Consider the following 22,314-nt stretch of genomic DNA (forward strand, 5'->3'; position numbering starts at 1 on the left):
TAGGGGCACAGGTGGTACAAGGACATTTGTTATTAACCAATCTAATTTTACTAAAGAAGATGCATACATAGCCACGACCATAGTAGTTGCATGCAAAGTAAGTGCACTCCTACTGTTTCCTGAAACCATCTAAACACATCAAGAAAAAAAATACATGAACTACTTAGAGACTAGATTATTAGCAAATATTTGGCAAAAGTATATGCTCAAACAATGTAATGACATTACAGGCAGTGGCATGCGCTCAGCTGTTACCATCACAGGCGGTGGAAAGTGCTCAACTATAAACGTAATGACATAAATAAAAGGCAGAGGTACTTGTCCAGTTATATTGAATAATAACATAATCATCAGCAGAGACACTTTGCAATCCACATAGAACTAACTATTGTGGATGAGAGCGTAAACCGTATTGTCAATCACCATACGAAGAAGAATCACACAAAGAAAAAACCAGACAAGAGGACCACATAACAAGGGGAGGTTATTTGGGGTTACCGTAGCAGCATAGCAATAAGCACGAAGAGGAACAACTAGAGGAGATCTTGGATGTAAGCCTAAAATGGAACAAGTAACTAATCCAAGTTATAAATTGGTACAACCACCATGGATCTGAAGACACTACACGAAAATGGACATCAAGGATTGGATTAGGGTTTACAAGGAGTGAATAGAAGGAAAGGGGAACAGTGGGAAATACTTGCCTTTTGCAAAACACAACACGAATCAAAGAACCTACAAGGTGTGAACCAAACTCATTAGATTTACATCCCTATCTACCAAAACCAAAGAAAGGGATGAGGCATGAGAGGGATGCACCATGGATGAGAGTTGAGATGCTAGAGAAGGGAGAGGAGGGGCAAGAAGCACATAGGAGAGGGTTTGATTTTCCTCGGGGCAAGACGCAAGCGAATGAGACTAGGAGAGGGAGTAGTGGCGGCGGCGAGATAAATAGGAGGGAGGATAGCTTGTGAAGGGGTGGTAACCCTGGTGGTTTTTAGAGTGTGGATGTGGAGGGCCACAAGTAGATGGGTGGGGATGCTTTTGTATGACTAGAGCCTAGCCCAATCATTAGTCCAGCCAACCAAACACCCACAAGGTACATCCACGGAACTAAGTTAGGCCGGATACAAGGAACCAATCACACCCTAATTGGGGTTGCTATAGATCTAATGTCACTATGTTCTCCTTGCACATCCTCTTCATCTGTGGGCCCCTTCACCCCCACCTTTTCCCCTGTTGCTGCTCTATTGCATCCCTCAAATAGTCTGTTCGTTGGTTGATTTCTGGACTGATAAGCCCGGCTGATGCTGATTTGTTGTGAGAGGAAAACATTAAACCCGGCTTGATCCGCTTCTTTTTTCACCCGGAACAGTATTTTCCTCTCACAAATTACTCCAGAATTCCTCCAAACCATCCAAATTCCTCCAGAACCATACCATCTGAACAGGACCAGATTGACGGATAAGCCCTGGCTGAAACAAAAAAAAAAGGCTGAAAGCCCCAACTGTCCAGCCACCGTCCACTCAAATCATCATGCTTGATTCCATGAATCGCTCGGCTTCAGCCTGCCACTCATGGACTTGTTTTTTCTTTTTTCACTAACAAAAGTATACTTTCTTCATTGATGACATGTTAGCACTGAAGTTTAGAGATACAGTTAGTACTCCTTCGGAAGTTACTTTGCTTCTCTCGGTTTTTTTCTCCTATTTTTTATGCCATATTTGTTTCCCCTATTTTTGATTTTTATTTTCAAAATAGGAAGTTTGAGACCCTCTATTCTAAAACGAGTAAGTCAAACCATTTATAATTTGAGCAATTTTTCACAAATAAACAATCACTAGCAAACTTGCCCGTGCGTTGCAATGGGTCCCAATACGTATTAGAATCGGAATGTAAACTATCATCGGACGCGAGCTGTTGTAACTCTAGATCACATGCGGGACATGAAGAGTTGTTGTAAGTTGTAACTCAATTTTTTATATGGTATTAGCCCACAAGGATTATACTGGTACATGCATACTGCTTAAAGACATTTATTTAGATGGGACTTGATAACAAACTGTTCAAAACTTCATTTTATATTTAATTAGTTGGACCATCGGCTCAACTAGAATATAATAAGTGAAAAGTGTTATTTGTAATCATAATTGCATACACAACTTAGCTGTAAAAATATTTCTTTTTTGATGAGGAGCTCACTTTGAAAGTCCATAATATTATATTTATTATTTATTTATTTATTAAATATCGATCTGAAAAATCGTTTCTCTAATCAACTTGATCTCCGCCATGAGTTTTGCCATCTATTCATGGCTACGAACTAATTAAATTCGTTATACATCATATTTCATTAACAGTCCATACCTGTAGGCATGGGTTTTGTTGGGGCATGCGCATGTATGATTAACAGTCCACGTACATGTAGACTTTGGTTTCGTTGGGACATGCGCACGTATGACATGTTGGTAGATGTTTCGCTGCAGCAGCACACGGATATATAAACACCAACTCATCTAATCAGGGTGTGATCGAATAGTGCACTTACCTACGTACTCCCTCCGGTTCTTTAAAGCTAGTTGTTTTGAGGTTGTCTTAAATCAAACATTTTAAATTTTGACTACAAATATAAAAGTGATGTAAGTAGATTCATCTCGAAATGTAGTTTCATAAAAATATATATTGACTATATTTTATAGTAAAAAGTAATGGTCAAAGTCGTTTCTTAAAGACTATGTCGATGTTCAAAACGACTCGCTTTAGACAACCTGATGGAGCATGTGACACGTGTAGCCGAGCATGCCTAGTACAGTCAAACGGCCGCAAAGGTCTAGAAGAAAGGATAGGACTCGAATGTGCCTGAAGCAGATTCAAACAGGTTCCAAAGACCTACGTAGGACGGACCCAGCCAGAACTGCTCTATTGTAGATGTGGGCCCACATGCAGAGGTGGACCAAGGATTAATAAGGGTACAATAAAAAAATAAAAACAAGGTTAAAAGAAACGCTCTATTGTAGATAACATAGACACGGACACTCTAGATTTACATCGCACGAAAGACGGACAACGTATTGGGATCGAAAAATAGTAGACAATATATGTGAGCATGGCTTATGAGTCCCAGTCACACACACGATCTAATACGTTTTGGAATTAGACTCGTATCATACTAGACAAGAGCTATTCTAATTCGTATAAGCATAGGTTATATTATTATATATATAAATTCGGACAGAAAAAACTCTCTATTATCCATAAGTTAGAGGAAGACGAACAAAAAAAAAATAGATGGACGAAAAAAACAGTCGAAACTTTTATTAGTTATAGATACGGATGGCTAGCCACGAGTCGACCAAACGTCATCGAGTCATTCCTCCACGCAAAGGAAAGGGCCACGTACGTTCAGGCAGAAAAAAAGAAACCTTCTAGAATACAAGTCTCTGTACGGTGCGTGCTGCGGTCGATTCAAATGTCAAAATTCAACTCTGGACGACGACCGAGGCCGGTCCAGTCCAATTGTCCAAACGGCCGAAAGACGGGAGACGAGGTCACCGATGCTTCCCATGACCGACTCGGCTTCGTGCCGTCCGCGCCTACGCGATGCTTCGCGTACTCCCTCATCATATCTGCTGCTGCTGCATACTTAGCGGAGGGGAAAGGTAGGCGAGGGAACCAACGCAACCTCTGAGCTGTGAGCTCTCACGACACGACCTCTCTTCGGCAAACAAACATGGCAGCGCGCCTCTTGCTCGGGAGGATCCAGTCGGCCGGCCGTCTTTCCGGCGCCCACCGTGGCCCGCGGCTGCTCCGATGTCCTCTTCCACCGGCGGGGGATCGATCGGTCTGCAGCAACGCGTACGGACCGCAAATCAAGACGGACACCAGGATCACGGTTTGTTCCCTTTATTTCCTGCCGTTTCAAGTTCAGTTCCAGAACCATATGAGTCCAGATAATTCATGCTTGGTTTCTGCTAATGAAACTTCTCTGATGCCCACTGCTTGCAACGAACGTGCAGGAACATGAGCCGCATCTCGACAGCTTTTCAGATCCCCAGGTTGCCCATGAGCACCAACAGTTCGTTCAGTTCCTCGACAGGATGCTGGATGCGATCAGGAATCCTCAAAGTCTCGCACAGATGCAACGCCGGAGGCTTGCCAGTGGGCTGAAAGTTTTAGATGATGACATATGAGTCAAATTCTCACTGCGGAAATACAAGAGTTGAAGAAACTAATGAACAGTTTGTGGTGTATAAAGTGACCCTGCTATGTCTTGTACAGTAAATAACAATGTGCAACTTCAGTGTGAGACTGCTATTGTTCAGGTTCATTTAGATTATGGATCAGAACATCGGCTTAAATATTTGATATATAATATGTACTTGAATTAGTTTCATTTCCGTGTAGTGGGTTTGCGTACCAAAGCCGATCATCTAACACGGTATTACAGACTCCTTAATAAAACACATGCTTACCTTTGTTGCAACGTTACCAGCTCAACAGTTCACAGGTTCACAGGAAAGGAATATCATCTGCCTTCATTCTTGTATCTTTGCAATTGCAACAAAGCAGCAATACCATCATTGCAGCCTCACAGGAAGGCATCTGATTATGCCAAGCTTCTCCAAACTACCAACAGCCTTTACACAGATTTTCCCTCAGTCTTCTGTCTTTCTCATGCTTGAGATGAGAATAGGCATATATCCCTACAGGGCGCAGTATATATGTTGCTTCATCAGATAACATAGAAACCTTGAGAGGATAGAGCAATAGAAAATGAAGCACTGCAGAAGTTCAAGACAAAAATGGGGCAGGCACAGCTTACACAGAAAGTTGTCACAATTGACTGCAGCCATAAATTGAAAGAGATTTCAGACTAGAATGAATTGGTTATCAGTGGAAAAGAAATGTAGGACAACACTGACCTGTCCTGTCTGCATGCCATGGAACCATTTAAATTTCTTTAGAAGATTTTAAACAGAATAAAGAAAAAGAAAAAAAAATTGGAAATTTTACTGCTCATAACTTCTAGTTATATCTTTGCCACAGATGAGAATGACCAAGTTCAGACACCATATATTTGCCACAGATGAGACTTGAATGCCTTTATCCAGCCTGAGAGTACAAATAATTTAACATACGAAGTTGCAAACAAGTTATACTTACCACCTTTTTTCTCAAGAAAATGTAGAACTGCAATACACATACCGCTTTTCAACAGGTAGTTGTCTGTATAACGTGTTCTTCCTTGACTTTCCATCAGAAGGGCATATCAGTGTCAGTGGGACAAATCATATTGCCAGCACCTTCAACAAGATAACGATCCAAGGATTAAACTTGACGTCGCAATGGAGATGACAGCTGAGCTGCGGTTATACGTAGATATGTCTTACAAATGTATCTAATCTAGTATATTCTAGAGTCTAGATTACACAAAAGCACAACAAAGTAGACTGATGCCTAATTAGATTAAAATGGCTTTGTTTTTCCAAGACAGAAAATGCATACTAAAGGTTGAGATGCACCCTATCTACCAGAATGACACTCCCATTTAGCTAGTTTTTATACTACTTGTGGGGAAAACACTGCCACTCTGACATTTGCTATAACAAATTACTTGATGGACAATCATATGCTGTCATTTTGTTCATTTACTATAACAATTATCTACATCAGTGGCCCAATGGCACGCACGATTCCTATGTCTGATTACATTTAAGTTTGTGCATGGATCAGCAGCAAGACAGGAATAGGATCTTTTAGATTTGCGTACCAAAGCTGATCATCTAACACAGTATTACAGATTCAATAATAATGTGCATGCTTGTAACTTTGCAACTGAAGCAGCAACACCATAACTGCAGCCTCACAGGAAGACATCTGACTATGTTAAGCTTCTCCGTAAAAATGCCAATATCTTTACACAGATTTTGCCTTGGTCTTCCGTGTGTTTCTAATGCTTGAGAATAGGCATATCCCTACAGGACACAGTATACATGTTGCTTCATCAGATAACATAAAAGAGTTGGGGAAAATAGTGTGATAGAAAATGAAGTACTGCACAAGTCCAAGACAGAATGCAGGAACAGCTTACACAGAAAGCTATCACCATTGACTATGCCCATAAATCGAAAGAGCTTGCAGAGTTGTATGAAGGGCTATCAGTGCAAAATAAATGTAGGACAGCACTGACCTGTCATGTGCACATGCCATGGAATCATTTCAATTTGTTTAGAAGAGTTTAAAAAGAAGAAAAAGAAAAATTGGAAATTTTATTGCTCATAACTTCCATTTATATCTTTGTTACAGATGAGAATGGCCAAGTTCAGTCGTCATATATTAGCACCAAAAAAGAGGCCTGGCATCCAGCCTGAGTATGAATAATCTAATATACGAAGTTGCACACAAGTTATACTCACCACTTCTTTTTTCTTAAGTAAATGTCGAACTGCATACACAATTACACATACTGCTCTTCAACAGCCAGTGGTCTGTAAAACAATGTGTTCTTCCTTGGATTTCCATCAGAAGGGCATATCGGTGCCACTGGGACAAATCATATTGCCAGAACCTTCAACAAGATAATGATACAAGGATCAAACTTAATGTCACAATGGAGACAACAGCTGCGGTTATACATGGATATGCCTTACAAATATATCTAACCTACAGAGTCTAGACTACACAAAAGCATAACAAAGTAGACTAATTAAAATGGCTTTGTTGTTCCACGATAGAAAACATATACTACAAGTGGAGACACACCATATCTACCAGAATGACACTCCCATTTAGCTAGTTTTTATACTACTTGAAGGGAAAACATAAGATGCTGCCACTATGACCATTTGCTATAACAAATTACTTGAAGGGAAAACATATGCTGCCATTTTGTATATGTACTATAACAACTACCTACAGTTAGTGGCTCAATGGCATGTATGATTCTGATCTGATTAAATTTAAGTTTCTGCATGGATCAGCAGCAAGGCAGGAACATGATCTTTTAGATTAGTAAATAGTAGCACTTTATTCAAGAAAGTTGCTATTCATTAGGTTCAAGAGATAATTAAGGTGCATAGAACATCAAACAATCTTTTGTTCTTTTTAAATCCCACCTGTGTGTTGTTATCTGGGTGCACGGGGTTACATAGATCTGGTCTGGGAACATAGCCTTCCTCTCTTAGTTCTCGAAGCAGGGCCTTCAAGGACGTGTAGATATCTTCAGACTCAGGGTGGCTTTTATCTGATCCAACAAATAAATGGCTGCTGTTATTAACATCTACCAAGCTGTACCCAGGTATCTTCAGGATCTTATTATCCTTCATCAATCTTCTAACTTTTGATACACCATCCCATCGCCCAGCAACTGCATTGATATTGGACATGAGGACATAATAACCAGAATTACCAGGGTCCAACTTGAACAGTTCTTGGGAAGCGATGTCCGCAAGTTCAACATTGCGATTTGCGATGCACACGGCAAGCATGGAGAAGGGCACCCCAAATGCCAGCATCTGACTTGAAAGGCATATCAGCAATAAATTGTATGGCTTTATCTAACCTCCCAGAACGACTGTATAGGTCGACCATGCAAGCAAAATGCTCCAATCGTGGGACAATCAGATATTCCTTAGTCATGCATTCAAAAAGTTGGAGTCCTTCAACCAGCCCAGCATGAGCACAAGCAGATATCAAAACAAGGAATGTTACATGGTCTGGCTTGTATCCTTCCTCCTGCATACGATGTAAGAAGCTCACTGACTCTTTAACAAGACCATGAGCCCCATAGGCAGAAAGTATACCATTCCATGATACTTCATTCTTATTAGGCATGAATTCAAAAACACGAAGAGCCAACTCCATGTTCCCACATTTCTACATGTCTATCAGAGCACTCTCAGCAAATATGTCAGCCTTTATAGGACCTTTTATGATAACACCATGAATCTCCTTCCCATAATATATAGCTGGCAAACTTGCACATGCTGATAGGGCAGAAGATATGGTTACATTATTGTACTTTATTCCTTCCATACACATCTGACGGAAAAGGTCTAGAGCTTCTTGTGGTTCTCCATTCTGTGAAAAGCTTGAAATCATTGAGTTCCATGTCACCTCATCCTTCAGAGACATTTTGGAGAAGATATAATGGCTCAGGTCAAGGCTGCCACACTTTGCGTACATGTCCATCAGTGCACTCTCCACATAACATTTTCCTTCATATGCATTTCTTAGAACATAACCATGGATCTCCTGACCAAGAGGCAAAGCAGCCATACTAGCACACGCTGGCAAGATGCTAGCTACAGTAACAGCATTTGGTTTGATGCATTGTTCTAACAAGTACCGGAACATTTGCAGTGCCTCTTCACTCATCCCATTAAGAACATAACCTGATATCATCGTACTGCCAATAACCACATCGATAACCCTAGCCGCATCATACACATTCTGTGCCATCCTCACATCCCTGTACTTGAAATAGATGTCCACCAAAGCACTCACCAAAAAGGCATCCATGTGCACACAACTCCTGATAATATAACCATGTACCTCCTTACCCTGCTTGTAGGGATGAAAACGGATCGGATACGAACGGATATCACTCATATTATATTTGTTTTTATATTTTTGTTCGGATTCGGATTCGGACACGGATAGCGTTCGGATACATATACGAATACGGATTGACTCGGTTACGGATACGAATAATGAGTATCGAATACGGTATGAATCGGATTCGGAGAAGGTCGGATACAAATATCTATTCGGATATTGAGTAAAAGCAGCATATATATATATATATATATATATATATATATATATATATATATATATATATATATATATATATATATATATATATATATATAGAACAACTACTCTATAGCTGGCTACAAAATAACCTATTCTGTAGCCACCTTGAGTTACTATAATTACTATGTTAATTTATGAGATTATAGTAACTCCTTACTAAGTGATTTACTATAACGTTATGGTAAATATCCCTATGTGTTATAGTAACCCAACTATAGTAAATATATATTGACATTATCGTAAATTAGTATATAAAATTATGGTAAATGGAGGTGGCTACAGAATAACTTATTCTGTAGCTGGCTACTGAATAGCCTCTCCCTATATATATATATATATATATATATATATATATATATATATATATATATATATATATATATATATATATCATACATGCGCAAACCATTACACCACTCTATGAGTCCATAATCCATCTAGATTAAGCCAAAAGACTAAAGAGTAAAGCAACAAATAAGATAAAGATACATATACATCAAACATCATACAAGCACCAATCTTCGCGGCATGAGTAGAAATAGCTAAGCTCATGGCTTCATGGGTCTCATGGAGTCATGGTCATGGATTCAAGATCTACAATCCTTATATAGGCCATTTTTTCATTTGAGAAAGTTTGAATAAAATATAGTTTAAATTTCACAAGTGTGTGACATGGTTTCAGAAAGTCTATATGAGATTCAAGAATTTGTGACTAGTGTTTGATAAAACTTTCTTAAATAGGAAAATTAGCTATGTAACAATTGTAGATCTTGCTGAGATGATCAAACTTGGTATTCAGAGTTTTTTCATCTGAGGTCATTTAGTGTCTCATTTGAGCAAGTTTGACCAAGTCAAATTTGGTCAAATGAAAAAACAACACTTTGACTCTAGTATTATGAACTCTAAATGACTTCAAATTGAAACATTTTGAATACCAAGTTTGTTCAACTCATCAAGATTTACAATTGTTGTTTTGGTCAACTTTCCATTTGAGATAGTTTGGACGGTTCAAATTTGTGATTTTTAAATTTCGACACCTACAAACTAGTTTTCGGAACCCTAGATTGTCTCAAATTGAAAAGTTTTGAATACCAAGTTTGTTCAGCTCATCAAGATATACAATCCTTATATAGGCCATTTTTTCATTTGAGAAAGTTTGAATAAAATATAGTTCAAATTTCACAAGTGTGTGACATGGTTTCAGAAAGTCTATATGAGATTCAAGAATTTGTGACTAGTGTTTGATAAAACTTTCTTAAATAGGAAAATTAGCTATGTAACAATTGTAGATCTTGCTGAGATGATCAAACTTGGTATTCAGAGTTTTTTCATCTGAGGTCATTTAGTGTCTCATTTGAGCAAGTTTGACCAAGTCAAATTTGGTCAAATGAAAAAACAACACTTTGACTCTAGTATTATGAACTCTAAATGACTTCAAATTGAAAAGTTTTGAATACCAAGTTTGTTCAACTCCTCAAGATATACAATTGTTGTTTTGGCCAACTTTTCATTTGAGATAGTTTGGACGGTTCAAATTTGTGATTTTTAAATTTTGACGTCTACAAACTAGTTTTCGGAACCCTAGATTGTCTCAAATTGAAAAGTTTTGAATACCAAGTTTGTTCATCTCATCAAGATCTACAATACTTATATAGGCCATTTTTGCATTTGAGAAAGTTTGAATAAAATGTAGTTCAAATTTCACAAGTGTGTGACATAGTTTTAGAAAGTCTATATGAGATTTAAGAATTTGTGACTAGTGTTTGATAAAACTTTCTCAAATGACAAAATGAGCTATGTAACAATTGTAGATCTTGCTAAGATGATCAAACTTGGTATTCAGAGTTTTTTCATCTGAGGTCATTTAGTGTCTCATTTGAGCAAGTTTGACCAAGTTAAATTTGGTCAAATGAAAAAACAACACTTTGACTCTAGTATTATGAACTCTAAATGACTTTAAATTAGAAAGTTTTGAATACCATGTTTGTTCAACTCATCAAGATCTACAATTGTTATTTTGGTCAACTTTCCATTTGAGATAGTTTGGATGGTTCAAATTTGTGATTTTTAAATTTTGACGCCTACAAACTAGTTTTTGAAACCCTAGATTGTCTCAAATTGAAAAGTTTTGAATACCAAGTTTGTTCAGCTCATCAAGATATACAATCCTTATATAGGCCATTTTTTCATTTGAGAAAGTTTGAACAAAATGTACTTCAAATTTCACAAGTGTGTGACATGGTTTTAGAAAGTCTATATGAGATTCAAGAATTTGTGACTAGTGTTTGATAAAAAATTCTCAAATGATAAAATGAGCTATGTAACAATTGTAGATCTTGCTGAGATGATCAAACTTCGTATTCAGAGTTTTTTCATCTGAGATCATTTAGTGTCTCATTTGAGCAAGTTTGACCAAGTCAAATTTGGTCAAATGAAAAAATAACACTTTGACTCTAGTATTATGAACTCTAAATGACTTCAAATTGAAAAGTTTTGAATACCAAGTTTGTTCAACTCCTCAAGATCTACAATTGTTGTTTTGGTCAACTTTCCATTTGAGATAGTTTGGACGGTTCAAATTTGTGATTTTTAAATTTCGACGCCTACAAACTAGTTTTCGGAACCCTAGATTGTTTCAAATTGAAAAGTTTTGAATACCAAGTTTGTTCAGCTCATCAAGATCTACAATCCTTATATAGGCCATTTTTTCATTTGAGAAAGTTTGAAAAATATCCGGATAATATCCGTTTTAATAATATCCGGATATATCCGATACTTATCCGGATTATCCGATATCCGCCGGATATCGATGATATTACATTCCTATTTGATATCCGCCTAAGATATCCATTTTATTATCCGTATCCGAAAAAAATTACGGATATCCGAGTAACTATCCAGATAAGTGTTCATATTTGTTCGGTCGAACGGGCGGTCGAATAAATATCCGTACCGTTTTTATCCATACCTGCTCGAGACCATTCAAGTCGGTCAAAGCCGGTAACAAACTCACTAGCGCAATTGAATCTGGTCGAGCACCACTCCTCTGCATATCGCAGAACAATCCCAATGCTTCATCAAGAAGCCCATTTTGAACACATCCAGAGATCATTCCGTTCCAGGTTACCAAGTCATCTTGTGGCATCAGTTCAAACAACCTCCATGCATAGGCATTTGGCATACATCGATAGCAATGTGTTAGCCACTGCCACCTCCGGCTCTAAACCACATTTCACTGCCAGAGAGTGAAGCTGCACCCCAGACAGCAAGTCAGCCTCAGGCCTCAGCAGCACACACAGACAGAAAGCACGCCAGAGTCGCAAAATTGGGCTCGCAACCAGACACCCTCATGTTCCGGAATAAATGCACCGCCCCACCCACGTCTCCAACCTTTATGTACCCGTCCATCATCACGTTCCACAGGACGCAATCCCGCCACGGCATTCCGTCGAACGCGTCGCGGGAGTCCCTGAGGAAGCCAGCGTCAGAATACATCTTGATGAGCGCGCTCCCAACGTAGACATCGCTGGCGATCCCGATCGCCCGCGCTGTGCTGTGGACCAGGCGGCCGAGGGACACCGCTTCGAGCGCGGCACAGGACTTGACGACGTAAGGGAGGGTGTGCGCGTCGGGGCGCGGCGCGGCGGGGTGGGTCCACATCTTGACGTAGAAGAGGACGGCGAGGCTGTGGTGCCCGGCCTCGGTGAACCCGCGGATGAGCCAGTTCCACGGCAGCGATGATCCGGCGGCGGCGCGCGGGAGCGCGGAGAACTCCGCGACCGCGTCGTGGAACCGGCGCGAGAGGACGTACATGCCGAGGAGCCGGGTGTGGAGCGCCGTGGGGCTGGAGAGAGCGCCGGACACGACGGCGCGAGCGTGGATTCGGAGGCCCAGCGGGAGGTGCGGCGCGGAGACGCAGCCGCGCAGGAGCGCCAGCAAGCGGTCCGCGGAGGAGACATCCGTGACAGCCTCCGTAGCGGAGAAGGTGGTAGACCAGCATGGCCACCGCGGCAGCTTGAGGCCGGGGTGAGCGAGGCGCATGGCGAATTGGCGACCGACGGCGACGAGGCCGTCGTCGTCGAGGAGGAGAAAAGCCGAGGCGGCCGACTGACTGCCCAAGCGGCCAAGCGTGGCTGCTGCGTGCGATGGTGGTCGGGGACGGGGATGGATTTTCCAGGACCTGAATGCGGAAGAAATCTCGTGGTCGTGGCCCATGGGGTCCAGGAGTTCACAGTTCATGTCAGCAAGCCTCTTGTTTTCCAGCCGGTTTCACTCCGAGCTTATCAGACACGCAACGAAGTTTTCCTCTCACAACAAATTACAAATTAGTACTAATCAAACAGCTTAGAAATCAAACAGCCCCAAACAGCGAACAGACCACTTGGGTCTTGTGATCGTTTGTCTTGTGTCTTTTCTCAGGTAACTTGTTGAATTGTCTTTTGCACTTTACAACAACATTGGGTTTTAAACCGGTTTAGGCCCTGTTTGGAATGCGAGATTTTTTCCCCGTTCCTATATTTTTCGTGTGAAATTGAACTGATTTCTATAAAATTTCTGTGAAATTCCTATGAAATTCCTGCATTCCGAACAGACCCTAGTGTTAGATTTGTGGTTTCTTTCTCCACAATAATCGTGAAAGAATACCTTAGCAGTCATGTTCCCATAGAAAAATGGGAACGTGGAACGGGGACTTAAAATGTTATTTTATAACGTGGGGACCTAAATACTCCCCTGAATCGGAGACGTGGACGTTCCCGGAATGTTCCCGGCCGCCGAGAAGAATACCTCAACCGACAGTTCAGGATCCAAGACAAGGGCTGCAGCATCACCTCATCGCTTTGGGACGCTGTCTTTGGGACATTGCCATCTGTTCATATGTGCATTCAGTTCAAGTTCATGCGGTATACTGATGTCTGTTGATCCTCAAAAAATCTCTCAAAATCAGACAGATATTTGCAGATGCAAAGATTCTATCTAAATCTGACAGCAAAGAGCATTACAATTTGAAGAATTGGTATACCTGATGCATATTCTGTTTTTTTGAGTTTACATATTCCGGAGAGCGCCGCAAACTTTTTTGCGTTTCAGAAAGGTATGAGCAGATTAAGCAACAGCTAAACGCCATGTTCTGTTAACTCAATTACATTCTACAAGTGTTTCAGCACTGTCACGTTAAGATCAAGTTCGAATGCCCATTAACTAGCACCTTTGCATTCAACCACTACTTTCTTTAGAAAAAAAGTTTTCACTGCTTTTATAGAACGCCATAAAATGAGCTCAGAAAATAGGTTTGCACTGCTTTTATAGAAGGCCATAAAATGAGCTCTTACAACTTAGGGCTTGTTTGGATAAACTCAATCCCTCCCTATCCACATGGATTAGTGTGGAAAATGAACTTATTTTCCACCCCCTTCCAGTACGTATGGATTGAAGGGGATTGCTATGTTTCCAAACAAGCCCTTAAAGGGAAGCACAACACGGGCAAGAAAGCTTGAGTCAAACATCCAAACAGCAAAAGAAAGGAACAGCCACTAGCAGAACTCCAACTCTAAGAACTAATCCACGTGGACCTAAGCAACCAGAACATCATAGCAAGTCCTCCATGTTATGTAGCTTCCTCTCCTTGACAAAATACTAAAGCCACTTTTGTTAGAATCGTAGATTACCTCTTTGTGTAACCGTAGAACCGGGTAGACCTCTGCTTCGGGTTCCTCTGCACACCTTGACTGTAGCCTCGCGGACACCGGTGCCGTGGTGTAGTAGGCCTCCAGCGCGGTGGAGATGAAGTCCAGTGGCGCTGGTGAAGACCGTGGTGACCCTGCAGAGGAAACGGCGGTGTGGTGGATCGGCTTCCCGTCGTTGGCAGCACACTTTAGATCGGTTTAGGTTTTCTGTGGGTGGAATGGCGGCGGCTCCGTTGAACCTCGTAGTGCGAGCCGTGATCCCTACCTCTCTTTTATATGTGATGTACGACATGGGCCCACCAACCATATTAGGGTTGGGCTCCCCCGATCAGGGAGCAGAGACAAGGGCCTGGGCCTATTGGTGGAGATCAACTAACATTCTCCCTCTTGATCTCACTACCATCTTTCAATTTCATTTACTTTTGTTCATTCCATTACAGATTAGCGCATAGATCATATCTCATCGTCACGGTCCATTGCCGATAGACTTAACAGCTACAACACACTACTATGTTTTGAAATAGATACTTATCTTTGGACCTTCTTTTCTTCAGGAATTTTAGGCTTTCCCTTAAACCCATGCTAGCTACATGTTCTTTGAACACCATGTTCTCTGAACACGTTGGGTGGTAAGCCTTTTGTAAGCGGATCCGCGAGCATCTTTTCTATACTTATATGCTCAAGACTTATGACTTGATCCCGGACTTTATCTTTCACAACATAATACTCTATGTCAATGTGTTTGGCAGCACCACTTGACTTATGTTGTAAGCATACTGTACTGCCAGATTATTATCGCAGTATAACTTAAGTGGTCTATAGATGTCGTCAACCACCTTCAAACCGGGTATGAACTTCTTTAGTCAGTTCACCTGTCCGTTGCCTCATAACACGCTACAAACTGTCATACATTGTAGACGATGTAGTGACGGTTTGCTTTGAGCTTTTTCATGAAATAGCTCCCCTTTGCGAGAGTGAATATATATCCCGACGTAGATTTTCTATCATCTCCCGCATAATCAGAATCTGAATATCCCACTATATGGAGTAAATCAGATCTTCTATACGTCATCATAAGGCCTTTCGTTCCTTGCAAATAATGCAAGACTTTCTTTACCAATTTCATTATTCTGATCCAGAATTGCTCTGGAATCTGCCAAGTAACCCGGTAACAAATGACAAGTCAGGGCGCGTGCATACTTGAGCATATTGTAAGCTTTCGATAGCTGAAGCATATGGAACCACTTTTATTTGATTGAGCTCATATTGGTTCCTAGGGCATTAAAAATCTCCATATCTGTTGTCCTTGACTATAGGAGCAGGTGAGGGACTACATTTATGCATACTGAATTTCTTTGAGATTCTTTCTTATGTATGCCTTTTGTGACAGTCCTAATACTCCTTTTCTTCTATCTCGGTGAATCTCAATCCCTAGAACGAACAAGACTTCACCAAGATCTTTCATATCAAGTTTTGAGGACAAAACTTCTTTGTCTCATGTAGTAGGCTGACATCACTACTAGCAAGTAAGATATCATTCACATGCAGGACAAGAAAGATAAACTTCCCATTCTTAAACTTTGCATAGACACAATTGTCCTCTACATTCTCTTTAAACCCAAAATTCTTTATTGTCTTATCAAACTTCAATTACCATTGTCTTGAAGCTTGTTTTAATCCATAAATGGATTTCTTTAGGCGGCATCTCATGCGTTCTTTTTCTTCCATGACAACCTTTCGGTTATGCCATGTAAATATTTTTCTCTAAGTCTCCGTTGAGAAATGTTGTCTTTACATCCATCTGATGTAATTTTAAATTGTAATGTGCCACTAATGCCATTATGATTCTGAAGTAATCTTTACATAAGACTGAAGAAAAGGTCTCATTGTAATCAATCCATTCTCTTTGCATAAAGCCTTTTGCCATAAGTCGCGTTTTATATCTCTCTATATTCCTTTGAGAGTCAAGTTTTGTTTTATAGACCCATTTACAGCCTACTGTTTTGGCTCCTTTAGGAATTATTTCCAAGTCCCAAACTATATTGGCATTCATTGATTTTATTTCGTCTTCCATGGCCTCAAGCCACATTGATGAATGATTACTTTTCATGGCTTATTCAAATGAGGTGGAATCATCCTCCATTTAAAATTCCTTAGTGTTGTACACTTCATAATCAGCAGGTATAGCTGATTTAGTAACTCTTTGAGACCTTCTAGGGGCCTCCACATTTGGCACATCTTCTATTTGAGGCTGTTGTTGCTCCCCCTCATGTGTGGTAATAGGTTCTATAGGATCCTGAAGAACAGGTTTCTCATTTTCATTCATTGTTGCCACAGGTGGAATAACAACAGGTGCTGACACCATAGTATCTTGCACTGTCGGTGCAGCGACAGCATGTAGTGAGAAAATTGGCTCATGAATCATTGGAGTGGGCGCATACACCCGCTTCACTTCAAGGTTAATTTCTCGAGCTACCATGCTCCCCCTCATCTTTTCATCCTCTAGAAAAACAGTGTGTCTTGTTTCCACAAACTTTGTATCTCTCTGGACAGTAGAAACGAAAACCTTTTGACTTTTCTAGGCAGCCAATGAAATAGCAACTTACTGTTTTAGGATCTAGGTTCCTAATGTTTGGGTTAAATACTTTAGCCTCAGCAGTGCTCTCCCCCCACACGTAAGTGTTTAGTGAGGGTACTCTTCCTGTCCACAACTCATACGGTGTTTTGGACACCGACTTACTTGGTACTCTATTGAGAATATGAATGTCGGTTTTTAACGCCTCCATTCACATATTCAACTGTAAGGTAGAGTAACTTATCATACTGCGCACCATATCGTCTTTCAGCTATTCTATTTTGCTGAGATTCGCCCTGTATAGAATACTGGACTACTTTGCCATTCTCCTGTAAAAACCTTGCATAAGGTCCAGGAATCTTGACCATATGGGGTATGCCGACCATAGTACTCCTCCACGGTCAGATCTGACTATTTTGATCTTTAATATCTTAAATTTATCCAATGCTTCTCTTCTTTTTTTGATTGGATAAATATAGCCATAATGGGAGTAGTCATTTGTGAATATTATGAACGAATCATTACCATCCACACTCTTTACAAGAAACTGACCACAGATGTCTGTGTGAATAATCTATAAAATTCCTGCGTTTCACTTTCCTTTTATGCATTCTTTGTATTGTTCTAAATCTGAGAGCTCTAATAGAGGAATAATATCATTCTTAACTTGTCTTTCTATTCTCCCCCTCAGAATATGGCCTAAACAACAGTGCCATAATTTCAACGACGCATCGTGAGCTCTCTTATGCCTTCTTTATCAGAGTAACACTCTGTCACCAGTTGCTTTATCAGCTAGGTAGCATATGTCTTTGAAGAGCCAGTGAACTGACTATTTATTCTATCGAGGTATTCGGTGACCGTGTCACACACTGGGATTTAGCCCACAATTGCAGACTCAATCATGTTCTTTATCACAGTCAAACATTTCATGTTGACAGTGACCCACTTCCTATGTTCAAAGTCAAAGGACATCTTTTAGGATTCAAAATCCCTTTCTTTAGTTGCCTAATCGGTATCATTCTATTTTATCTCCCTCACCGGTGCCACAGAATTAGTGGGACACGGTGAGATGACTACCCAGTCCATCTTAACCAAGATGAAAACTAGGTCAAACCTTTTCTTAACATATAAATAACACCATTTGCATGCCTTATTCCAACGTTGATCAAAATCAAACATACAACTATTCTTATACACTAATTCTACATCACCGTTGGGCAGAAATAGAATTAATGCATAAATCTTTAACTTTCACAACTTTCTTACACACTAATTCTACATCACCGTTGGGCAGAAATAAAATTAATGCATAAATCATTAAAATTTACAATTGTTCTTATACACTAATTCTACATCATCGTTGGGCAGAAATAGAATTAATGCATAAATCATTAAAGTTACGATATTGTTATTAACAACGTTGGTCAGAAAATAACAACATCATAATCATATCAAAAACCTCTTTTTCTCCAATTAAATACCACATTGGTTCAAAATAACTAGAGAATCAATAATTTCTTTAGCAGCGGAATAACTTTCTTTTTCTCCAATTAAATATCACGTTGGTACAAATTAAATGGAGAATAAACAATTTCTCTTTAGCAGCGGAAAAATAATTCAATTTCTTGAATTTTACCCACTGGGAAAAATTACTTTTTCTATTTTCTTTAAGCCATTAATCAATTTCCAGGAAATAAACATTTACTGAAAAAAGGAAAAACAGAAACTGCTTCAATTCAGTACTGTACATTCAGCCTAGCCGGCAAAACGGCCCAGCCCATCTACTCTCCGCGTGCGCTGCTGCACCCAGGCCGCAACCTGGGCCTGGGCCGGCAAAGCAGCGCCGGTGCGCTCGCTCGCCTGGGCCGCGGGTCAACCCGATCAACCGGCGCCGTTCATTTCTGATCGGACGGTAGCGTGTGCGGATAGGGAGAACAAAAACCCCGCCCGTGGCCGCGCCCTCCAAACCCTAGCTCATTTGCATCCTTTTGACTCTCTCTCTTCGCTCTCTCTCTGTCACCACTCTCTCTCTGTCGCCGCTCTCTTTCTTCCTCAGTGCAGTGCAACCGTGAGCGACCGAGAGCGAGACAGCGAGCGAGCGAGCGGTGGAGCGACCATGGTGCCGTCGCCGGCCCTCTCGCCGACGTGCGTGCTCCCCAACGGGTGAGCACATCGCCGTCGAGCGGCCTGGCCGCGGCGCCCCCTTGGCCGAGCCCAGCGAGCAGCTGCCCCCGGCTCAGCTCTTCTTCTCCCGCGCCGGCGAAGGGCCATCCCGACGCACAGCGATGTAGGTCCTTCTCCCTTCCCTTCTTCCCCTTCTTTTCTTTTGAATCTGCGTCTTTCTACGGATTCAACCGATTGGGGTACTAGGGTTAGGGTTTGGGGATGGGGTTTCACTGTTTTCTTTGTCCCTTGTTCCCCAATCGGATTTAGATCTTGATTGCTTTTCTTTGTTTGACCGATTGGGTGGGTTAGGGTTTCATTTTCTTTTGATTTCTTTTCCTTTTCGGAGTTCATCCGAATGGGTTCCCTTCCCATCTGAATCGGTTCCTTTCCCCTTCTTCATGCGAGTTAGGGTTAGGCTTGGGGAACCTTTCTGTTCTTCCGTGCGCCGTTGAGAACGGCGGTGCGGCATCTTTTCCCTGCGCGGTGGCGGTGGTGACCGGTTCTAGTGACGTACGCCGCCCTCGGTCTCTTTTCCACTTTGCTTTTACCTGGTTAGGGTTAGGGTTACACACTGGTAACCTGGCTCTGGTACCAATGTTAGAATCGTAGATTACCTCTCTGTGTAACCGTAGAACCGGTAGACCTTTGCTTCGGGTTCCTCTGCACACCTTGACTGTAGCCTCACGGACGCCGGTGCCGCGGTGTAGTAGGCCTCCAGCGCGGTGGAGATGAAGTCCAGTGGCGCTGGTGAAGACCGTGGTGACCCTGCAGAGGAAACGACGGTGTGGTGGATCGGCTTCCCGTCGCTGGCAGCACGCTTTAGATCGGTTTAGGTTTTCTGTGGGTGAGATGGCGACGGCTCCGTTGAACCTCGTAGTGCGAGCCGTGATTCCCACCTCTCTTTTATATGTGATGTACGACATGGGTCCACCAACCGTATTAGGATTGGGCTCCCCCGATCAGGGAGCAGAGACAAGGGCCCAAGGCCTATTGGTGGAGATCAACTAACAACTTTTACTTGGCACGTGTAATAATCCTCCAGAGATCCATGATCAGCTTCCTTCAACAAAGTCCGCCACTTCTGCAAGCTAGAACGATTTTGTGCAGAACTTCAGTACAGAATTTGTGCTCAATAGACATTTTATTATGAGTTGCCCACAACATCCAGACTACAATTGCAGAGATAAAAGAGTTTGAAATCGTATAACTGCAGCACTGGAGGTAACCAAGTTTCATAAATTTTTTGAGTACTACAAGGGGACTCTACAATGAAACCTACTACTACTACACTACTGATCAAGCTACTTTGAGCTATACCTGTAATGACAATCAAAAGGGCGTGGGAAAAGAAAACACAGGAAGGTCAGCATTCTGAATCATAAAGAATTCAGAGAATCACATAGTCATAGTCACAATCACAGATTCTCGCAGGGAAGTGTTTGGAATGTGCTCCAAGCTCTAGCTGCTCTGTATGATAATCTGGGAGCAGAAACCCTTCCAAACACTGCCCTAACTTGATATGATGATCAAAATTGCCCATCGATGCAAAACACAACATTATGCCTGAAATATCATCACTCTTTGCATTTGCATTAGATGGGCTTCATGAAATGTTTTGGCCATACGTCGTGTGTAATGCTGTAACTACCATTTGCATTAGATAGTGCGTGCTAGCAGCTTCAAACCATAAGATGGTGTTGCTGAGGGGAAATTTATTTTCTTTCTGAAAACCGGTTCTTAGCTCAGACAATGGTAGTGCAAAACAAACTCAATGCCAACCATTCACGGCATGACATTTCAGATTATTTGCAGTTGATGGTGCCCTCAAACTTGCCACAAAGAATCTGATAACATGTCAATCATGAAACCATGCCAAGGAGCCAATCTTACTGTGTCTTTCTACGGCAATCCATGTACGAACAGAAAGAAGATGAAGAAATCACCATTCACTTGATAAATCCCTGAAGCGCATTGGCAACGTTCGTCCTCAGCTTGTCAAGCTTTGCGCTCGCCCTGGCCGCCGCCACCCGCTGCCTCTTCAGCTTCGCCTCCAGCCGCGCCGCCGTGTCGTCACCGATGCGCCCGAACGCCCTCTTCAACGACCCGTAGCCGCACCTCGCATCAATCGCCTCCGCCTCCGCAGAGAGGAAAGGGTACAGCTCGGTCAGCTCGTCAAACCCCCTTGGGTCCTCGCGCGCGTCGGGCGCACGGGTCTTCTTCTCCCTCTTCCCCGTGCGCGTGTCCGCCCAGATGAGCTTGGAGAGCTTGTAGATGGTGACGTCGCCGTCCTTCGGCAGGATTATGCCGCGTTTGAGGCGGATGGCGGCGTTGTCGTACCGGGAGCGGAGCGCGCGCAGCCGCTTGGCGACCTGCTCGGCGCTGAGGCGGTCCTCCGCGCGGAGGCGGCCCCGCAGCGCGGCGACGAGGTCGTCGGGCGACGGAAGCCGCCCGTGCTTCTGCCGGTGCGACGCGACGGCCTCGAGGAGCGCGATCTCGTCGGAGTCCGGCCACGAGCGCTGTGGCGGGCGGGGTTTTCTGGAAACGACGGGCTCGGGGTCGGGCCCTGAAGAGCCGTCCGAGAACAGCGAGGACGCGGCGGAGACATCGGATTCGGGAGCAGAGTCGAAGGTTGTGGAAAGTGATGACGGGGGACTCAGATGTTCGTCCGAGACGGTGGTGGTGGTGTCGTCCGAGGGTGCCGGCGAGGGGCGCTCCTCCGATCCCATCTGCGGCGGCGGCGGCGGCGAGGTTTTATGAAGTTGTGGTATCAGGTTTTGTTTGGGGTTTAACGGTGGATTTGCAACCAATCAGTTCTCCTCGCCGGGATATCTAGCTTTTGCCTTTTTAGGTAGGGTATGCCCTTCTTTTTTTAGCAAATTATAACTTTTCTTTTTACTACTTATTTAGACACAGTATATATGTAATCATATAGTAAAAATTATGTATCTAAAAATTCAAGGTATCTTTTAAAAATTTTACTAACGTAGCGAGACATGTCAGCGTGCCACCATCCCACGCCGTACCCCCGTTGCCCTTGCACGCATCGCCACCGCATCGTCGTCCCTGTGCCTC

At 42.2% G+C, this 22,314-nt stretch overlaps 2 protein-coding genes and 1 pseudogene across 2 annotated transcripts; 1 reads left to right on the top strand and 2 right to left on the bottom strand.

Moving 5' to 3' along the window:
- Nucleotides 1-3,612: 3,612 nt before the first annotated feature.
- On the top strand, nt 3,613-4,390 carry LOC136475693 (uncharacterized). The gene is made up of 2 exons (XM_066473314.1): nt 3,613-3,892; nt 4,017-4,390. The coding sequence occupies exons 1-2, from the start codon at nt 3,731-3,733 to the stop codon at nt 4,188-4,190; spliced, it is 336 nt and encodes a 111-aa protein (XP_066329411.1). The 5' UTR covers nt 3,613-3,730; the 3' UTR covers nt 4,191-4,390.
- A 180-nt stretch (nt 4,391-4,570) lies between these two features.
- On the bottom strand, nt 4,571-12,996 carry LOC136475569 (pentatricopeptide repeat-containing protein At4g21300-like; annotated as a pseudogene).
- An 8,019-nt stretch (nt 12,997-21,015) lies between these two features.
- Nucleotides 21,016-22,013, bottom strand: LOC136477985 (probable transcription factor At4g00390). The gene has a single exon (XM_066476298.1). It carries the CDS (start codon nt 21,966-21,968, stop codon nt 21,189-21,191), a length of 780 nt encoding a protein of 259 aa, XP_066332395.1. The 5' UTR covers nt 21,969-22,013; the 3' UTR covers nt 21,016-21,188.
- Nucleotides 22,014-22,314: the final 301 nt, after the last annotated feature.

The sequence above is a fragment of the Miscanthus floridulus genome, chromosome 1, assembly GCF_019320115.1.
Source record: "Miscanthus floridulus cultivar M001 chromosome 1, ASM1932011v1, whole genome shotgun sequence".
Classification (NCBI taxonomy): Eukaryota; Viridiplantae; Streptophyta; class Magnoliopsida; order Poales; family Poaceae; genus Miscanthus; species Miscanthus floridulus.